Raw genomic sequence first — 7,951 nt, forward strand, 5'->3', positions numbered from 1 at the left:
TGTGAGAGCTTTGATGTATTTGTCTGTTCATCAGCGTGATTTAAATTCCAAGCAAAAGCGCTTTAGGAAAGAGAGGAACAGATTGAAGTTTGAATTCCACTTAGTCAGGGGGGTGTAGCAGTTTTTCGGGGTAAGAGAATGAGGGTCGTGTAATGGATCCATCGAGCAGGACTGTTAATAAATAAATAAAGAAAACATAACTGATGCTTTTCAGAGTCTTTGAGTGAATGCGAACATTAAGTCATGGCCGCTGGGGGAAATCCATCTGTTTACGAAAATGACATCCCACTTAGACATTATCGTTTCTTCTTTAATCATCTCCCACCATTTTATCCAGACATCATCAGGATGTGACACTTCAGAGGTCAGATGCACACACTCCACCCGCAGCCATCATCCAGCTGACAACACCCCAAATTTTTTTTGGTATGGCAGCTCCACACCGAACACTCCAAGACAATGAAGACCATTCACACGGATTTCAGTCCAAGCAAGATGATATGAGGTACTGCTTTTCCTTTCACTGCAACAAAAAAAAAAAAACACATACGTAGGCAGTGCTACAGACTATTTTCCTCATTATAAAGCTGCAGACTGGCGCAGGCTTCTAATGACATTTGACCTGAGTGGCTACTCCCTGCCAACATTTCAAACCAGTGGGTGCGCCACCAGAAGGCCAGTTAAAAAAGACTGCCCAAGCCTTGAAGCATGGATGAAACTGGCAAACACAAAATATGGCTTGTATTAGGATTAACTTGTACTGCCTGTCAGATCTGATGTCTGCTGGCTTGCTGGACCTTGTGATCGGGGTGTGGTGCATTTTACAGAATAACTGCCACCAAAAAGAGACTTATTTTTCAAGGGTTTGCAAAGGATACCTTTATTTTAGTAGTAATTTATAAGGGCTCTAATGCATTATACCAAAGAAGTAGCAGGCTCAAACTGGCAGCCACGGTTTCTCTACTCCACACAATAGCATAAAATATATTTTATAACACAACAAATCCTGTTGTATTCAACATACTCTGAATTAGCTCCACCCTAACCAGGTTTAAAAAATTAAATACTTTTTTTAACCCATGTTTAAAGCTTGACATTTTCATGAACCGGATATTTTTTTTTTTTTAATGTGGTATCACCATTTCTACATGCCAGTGCTTCTTCAAGCAAACAAACACGAACAAAGCCCCCGTGTATTGTGGTAAAATGATTGAAAGCCACAATGATTTGTTTGCAAAGTTTAAATGCATGTTAATGGTTATGAAAGCTTTAGGGTAACACAGACCTCCGTGTTTCTCAACAATTCAGCGATCTTACAGGTGAGAATTTAAAACACATTCAGGATTATAAGTGTGTAAAGAGCACACATGAAACACTTTAAAACAAAGACGTCTTTTATTGGTTATCAGCTAGCTTGTTTTAAAGAACCACAAAAAAACAGTCCTGATTTTGGCAACGGTTACCTACAGCATACACCAAAATGTATACTGTGCATGTAGTGTTAAGCTTTGATGCACAGCATGGCATCCAGGAGGTTGTCTGTATGTCTGATATGCGCTGTGATGAAACCGTGGCTCTTCAAAAGCAGGCTATATTCAGTTGCGCTCCTCTGTTTCCCCTCGCTCATGCTAAGGGCCTGCAGCAGCCCACGACTGGGGCCCCTTCTGTCTTCATCCAGGAAGATCTCGCTTAGCAGGAGTCCACAGCCTAGCAACATGAAACATAAGCAGACACAGAACATCAGAGAACAGATTTGTACTCCCTTTTCGCTCTTTACATTATGTTTCCACAAAAAAGTATTGCATAAGCAAGGCAGCACTCTGACTTGGCTTTAAGCCTTCGTCTTTTTCAACACTGAGCTCTTTGCAACAGCGGTTCAGAACAAAGACATTGTTAAACCCAAACTAACCAGCACCTATCGTTTTAGCACAGCATGAGAATCAATCGGTCAAATCAGTTTCAAGCATCTGCAGAAAAAGAGCTTTTGAAGAATGAGAATATTATACTCAGCATTAACAATATGCTTTCTGTTTGAAGCGATGTTTGGCTGACATTCACTGTTCAGTAAAGATAAGTACTCATATGAGTGAATATAGCTTTACAAACCTGCTGTGCATGCATCTGCGATTTTACTCAGCAGTATATGCACTTTCTCATCAGGCAGGTCATGAAGAATCCTCGCCAGGATATACAAGTCTGCTTTGGGTAATTCGTCTTTTAAAAAGTCTCCTGATCATAAAGAAAGTGAAAAAAAGCCCTCAAATTAATCACAGATTGAGCGGAATTTGTTGGCATATTTGTCACTCTGTCTAATATGATCCAAACAATCTTTCAGTCACAATTTTCAGTGTCACAAAACAACTGACCTGCTACAAATGATACCCTGTTGTCTGGGTGCTGTGGATGGAAAAATTCATTCAACTCGACAACAGCAGGTAAGTCAAACACTGTTACAGACAATCCAGGATGAGCTTCGGCGAATTCATAAGCCAAGGCACCGGTGCACCCTGAGACAGTGAATTAAGACAAAAGATGTAGAGCAGTGGTTTCATATTCAGTGACAAGCTGTAACGTTTTGCATTCTTTTCTTACCTCCGAGATCACAGGCTGACTTATAGGTGGAGAGGTCAAATGCCGTTGCTATGGTTTTCCCTGTAATTTTTGCAATGTTGTGCATGGCCTTCATGAATCTCAGTTTGCCTTCCCGACTGCTGGAGGAAGTTTCCTTTAAAGAGAGAAGGTGAGTTTGAATATGCTCTCACCAGCACCGCAGATATATGACACAGAAATCAGAGATAGCCACCTGAAGCATTTGCTTGCTAAAGGCCTTCTCACGCTGGCTGGTGCCCTCCTGCACAGCACTCTCAAGGTGGGAGAAAAGTGGCCACATGGTTTCGTTACAGTGCTGGAGGTAGCCATGCAGTGAACACGGGGCATCTGACCTCAGAAAATCTGTGGCCAGATCTGCGTTCTCATACACTGGCTTTTGGCATGCTAACAACAGAGTGACAGCAAGATATTTCCAAATTAAGTATTAAATGCCTGCTGCTGAAGGCAAGGGAAAAATATCATGATGCAATTAATAAGAGAGCTGGCTAACCTTTCTCTATACTCTTCAACAATCCCAGAGATACACAGGCTTCCAGCAGACATTCGGTCCCCTTTGCAGATGCTTTGATCTCCTGGGCCACCTGTGCTGCATCCAGCCCAGGCTGGCTATGTAGCAGGTCAAACAAACACAACTTGGATGCTGTAAAAAGTGCCTGCAATGTTTTTGGAAAAGTAGAAGGGAATGCAGAAACAAAGTTAGCTTTTTTTTCCCCTTTTATGTTGATGTGAGATTGTTGTTAACGAAAAGCATATGCTTCCTGGTTCTTCAAATAGTAACACAAACATTTCTATTCATAGCAAAGTACATGATTTACTGTATTCCACTACAGCTGCATACCAGTGAGCTACCATCTCAACTAAAAACTATTGTTCTCTAGTTCATTATTTACTTTATTTTCTTTAGAGACAGACAACAAGATCAGCAACAATCTGTGTGCTAAATGTAAAAAAAGTAAACAGCGTTTGCTGATGTTTCCCACATCCAGCTCATAGTTATGGATGAATGAACTGGATTTATACCACGCATTAAATAACACATTATGATTGCCTGTAAAGGTTTGATAACCATAACTTAAGGTGTTATTGTGATCACTTTTTCTATTTTTTCACATTTTACCACAATCATTCAGAATATTCAGGACTTAGAAAGCCTCGCTTGATTTGATAGGCGTAAGCCAAAGCAGTTCAGGACCTGAGAGGAACTTCTCCTTTCTACTGACAATGACTTTCACAAACAGATTTAGCAAACACAGCAGTAATCTTCTACTGTGCAGTGCCACCTTCTCAAAGTGGAAACTTGTGAACTTTAGCCTGACAGTCTCGTAAGCAACTAAAGCAACATCTGGGTAAGACAGTCATTTGAAAAGCTGGACTATTCAAACTGAGATTTTTGACAGCAACCACCAAATGTTTATCTGGAAGAAACTAAAATAAGCAGCATTTAATGGAAGAAGAGCAACTTGCCCGCTGTTAAATACAAATATGTGGGTGGAAAGACTGAGATTTAGTGATGTGTGGGAACTGGTACCACAGGAAACACTCTGCACATGTGAATGTATTGCACTACATATCAAACTTTAAATGCAATTGTTCCAGTTTTGTTTACCAAAAGGTTTTTAATTCCCTTCTTTTAACGTCGAAAACCCAGAAATGTGTTTTAGCTCAATATTTTGCACAAACCTGTATTTATTATTTGCTTAAATCTGTGTCCTCAAGATTTGTGGTCACCTTAAGCTTCACAGGCAACTTGCAGGGTACACAGGAAGTCACATAAACGTATCAAGAAATATGTCAGCACATGTCTCTGTGCAAAACCACCGCAGATTGGTTTCACTGATTTGCTTGTATAGAGTGGAAGCTTTATTTTGCAAAAATAGTGAGCTTTGGATGCAGTTAACTCAAGACAACTCAAGGTTTTAAGCTGAGCTACGTTACTCATTACATCTTGTGGAAGCCAACTACACAAAGAACAAACACATAAAGTTGACATTTTTTCTGTAACAGGTCTTTTACAGAAAGGACTTTTTTTTTTATACAAAGGCACTGATTACCTTTGAGGCTTTGAATCCATCCATCAGTTCACAGATTCGCTCCAAGTCTCCTCTTGTAGGTTCAGTCACCTGCCCTCTCCTTGTTATCGATGGTAATGTTGCATTGTCATGAAGCTTGACCTTCCTGTTGTCTGTATGTTTAGACGTGCTATTGACCAATGTCTGTGAACTTTCACTTTCACTGTCTTCTCTTTTTACCTATGGGAAGATTTTCTATAAATAGTGTCAAAAGGCGACAGATTTTTGTTATAGAGTTATAAAAACAAACCTTAAGGGCAGGACTGGCTGTGGGGGTGATCTGGGTGTGGAGTCTTTGAATGTCACAGGGGCTGCTTGGTCTGCGAACGGATGAGTTGTGGCTGGGCAGAGCTTGTGAGCTGGAGGGGGGCTGGGTGGGTACTGAGATGGGAAGATTGTCGCTGCAGCTTGGAAGGGTAGACGTGCTTTTCAAAGAGGAAGTACAAAAATTGTAAATAAGGTCTAGCTGTTTGCAGAAGTGGTTGAGGGGAAAACCCACAACATTGAGAAAGTCTCCATGGACATACTCGACCAGCATGCCACCCAGAGCCTGAATACCATAGCCACCAGCCTTGTCCCTGAGACACACACAGAAAGGTTTCACTTGTACAAACACATGTAGGCAAAGATCAATAAACACATACTGTAAATGATCAGCTGTTTACTGGATGCATTCTGCAACAGTTTCACACTATTTCTGAACTGAGCAGAATTGTCATAGTTTGCTGACTCGTGTCAAATGGGACAAGGCAAACACAGCTGGAACAAAATCAGGCATCAAAGTCCAAAAAGCAACAAGTTCATGAAACTCACAAGCAGTTAAATGACCTCCATTGATCGAATACTTAGAAAGAGTCAACAATAACTGTTACAAATGTGAAAAGTTAAAAAGATCACACTTACATGGGCTCACCACTATTGATGTACTCCCATAGCATATCTTCTGAGAGATCAGCAAACTTCACTTTAGTTTCTTCGTAGAAATCTACCAGCTGGTAATCGACTTCTTCATCTTGAAGGCAGCATTGAAGAAATGAAAAAAAGAGTCGCAAGACAGAATTGCCCAATAAATGTCTTCTACATATTTATGGCAGAAATGTTTCTCTTACTATTTTTGCTTAAAACATCTGTGCTAGTGATCTGTAATAGGGAACTGCTTCTTTCTGAATTTCTTTCATTTTACAGAAAAATAAAGTACAAGTGTGACAGTTTCTGAGTCTGTACTTACTTTCTTTTTCATGGCAGAGGACAATAGCTACACCAGTGAACACACTGTGCTCTTTACCACTCAAACTGGAAGAGAAAGACAAAATCACCATGATATCTTTTTCCATTTTATGGTTTTTTAATGTTAACTCTGAGTGTTTCCCATTGACACAGACCTTGACAGCATCCTATAAGCATCATGTTTGTCCACTGGTTTCTCCAGAATCATGCCATCTACAGTCTGTGAAATAAACAGTTGGCTAGAGTGAATAAAGAAAAACTTTACAGTAGCCATTAAGAAAATGCATTTGCTTTTGTGCTTTTTTCTGTCTTACCACAATTGTGTCAGCCCCAATAACTATATCTGGAGTCTTCAGGTGTTTCTAAAGTAAATCAAGACAAAGTGTTCTCAGTGATGACATCTGACTGAATAAATTCTATTATTTGTCATAAAAAAGTAGCTTATCTTACAAAGGGCATCCTCCTGGCTACCTCCAGGGCCTTTTGCTTGGCTGTCTCAACAGCATACTCATGAGGTGCTTTGAAAAGCCCTTTATCGAGGGTTTCCTTAAACCAGGACGGCACAACCTCGAAACGTAAACCCTGACAGATAAGAGGGCAAAGCAAACAAAACACTTGTTATATTTAATAGGACTTACGCCACTCTTATCAGATTTACCAACCTATGAAAAATCCAGTCAGTATGGGTTTCTTAAATCAATAATCCTTTAAATTAAGTTTAAAGTAGTTCCTTCAGTGAACTAGCTATACATGTTTTTATTTGACATGGCTTTTCTAGCTGTGTCAAATAAATAAATTTGTACCCAATGATTGATTTGAACTCTGTTATTTTTTCTAAATTTTGCTCTGTAAATCTGCTCTCTTAATGTGGATTTGTCTGCTTTTTATACTTTAATACAACTGCTAATTTTTAACCAACACCATAAAACTGCCATGTTTTAAAGAACTTAAAAATCAAATGTCTTCTCCCTTTTTCCTTCTATTTCACCCATTATAATGAACCAGACTACATGCTAGGGATGATGATGAGATGATTTTTTACCTACTAGGGTTTTACACATTTACACTCAGTCCTATTGTGCAAACTCAAACTACATTCTGTGAATATACGGAATAATAAGGAATAACAAGGGAATAATCAGGAAAACGCATACTGCACTGCGGAGAATCTCAAGTCTTCTAGGAGAAGCGCTGGCCAGCACAACCAGTTTACCAGCAAGCTTGGAAATGACTGGGTTCAGCACCATGGTGGCCTTTAGGTCGAACTGCCAACAAGGTGAACAGAGTTAAACATTACAGATGTGTCCTCTGCGGCTCCCTTATATCAGAGCTAATTTTATCATAACATGAAATTAGCTCTGATATTTTAAAAAAATATATTATTTATGTATTTTACAGGATCCAACTTGTGTTTGTAAACTGTATTTTAAGATTTAAAGAAAGAACAATTCTCGCCTCTGAGCATATATAACACGAGGATGTATTGTGTTCACGCACAATTAACAATGACCTTAAAGAATACAGTGAGCACTTTAGAGAAATCCCCACTCAGTTGCATAAAATCTTAGCAAATAATTTATTGCATAAAGTCAGCAAATAAAGACAACTTCATATTTCAGGAAGCATCGGGCGTAAGTAGCATAGCATTACACAACAGGTATATTTTACACAAGTAAGACATTGACAGCGTTATGAAACTCGACGAACACAGTTCACAACACTAAAGATCTGCTTTAATTACTCTGCTGTTAGCAACACTAATTCATTTGAGCTAACTTGTGCTAGTTTGCAGCGTTTAAAGCTGCGGAGCGAGAAGAAAGAGGAAAAAAATTAACCACGAGTGAACAAAATGTTACTGCAACGTTTGGCGACCAAGTTCACCCCAAAGTGACATGGTTAAAATCTCTCATGTGTTCACTATTATACTATAGTACATGTATATAGCAGCTGTCCTTCTTACCTGTACAACTCGGGGAAACTGACGGCAGGACCCGCATGCTGCGTCACGACGCATGCGTGATGACGTAATAAAGTAGGCGTCTCGA

General features: G+C 39.6%; 1 protein-coding gene across 1 annotated transcript; it reads right to left on the bottom strand.

Annotated features, from left to right (window-relative positions):
* Nucleotides 1–1,376: 1,376 nt before the first annotated feature.
* Nucleotides 1,377–7,951, bottom strand: asmtl (acetylserotonin O-methyltransferase-like). Its single transcript, XM_085435647.1, has 15 exons — nt 7,867–7,951; nt 7,061–7,171; nt 6,357–6,488; nt 6,221–6,268; nt 6,062–6,126; nt 5,908–5,972; nt 5,583–5,691; nt 4,930–5,257; nt 4,662–4,859; nt 3,101–3,263; nt 2,804–2,994; nt 2,593–2,725; nt 2,367–2,507; nt 2,107–2,229; nt 1,377–1,707 (listed from the first exon to the last, which is right to left on the bottom strand). Exons 1-15 carry the CDS (start codon nt 7,918–7,920, stop codon nt 1,502–1,504), a joined length of 2,067 nt encoding a protein of 688 aa, XP_085291773.1. The 5' UTR covers nt 7,921–7,951; the 3' UTR covers nt 1,377–1,501.

Source organism: Copadichromis virginalis, linkage group LG16, assembly GCF_057382275.1.
Source record: "Copadichromis virginalis isolate Kocher_CV1m ecotype Utaka linkage group LG16, C_Virginalis_male_GT1.1, whole genome shotgun sequence".
In the NCBI taxonomy this organism is placed as follows: Eukaryota; Metazoa; Chordata; class Actinopteri; order Cichliformes; family Cichlidae; genus Copadichromis; species Copadichromis virginalis.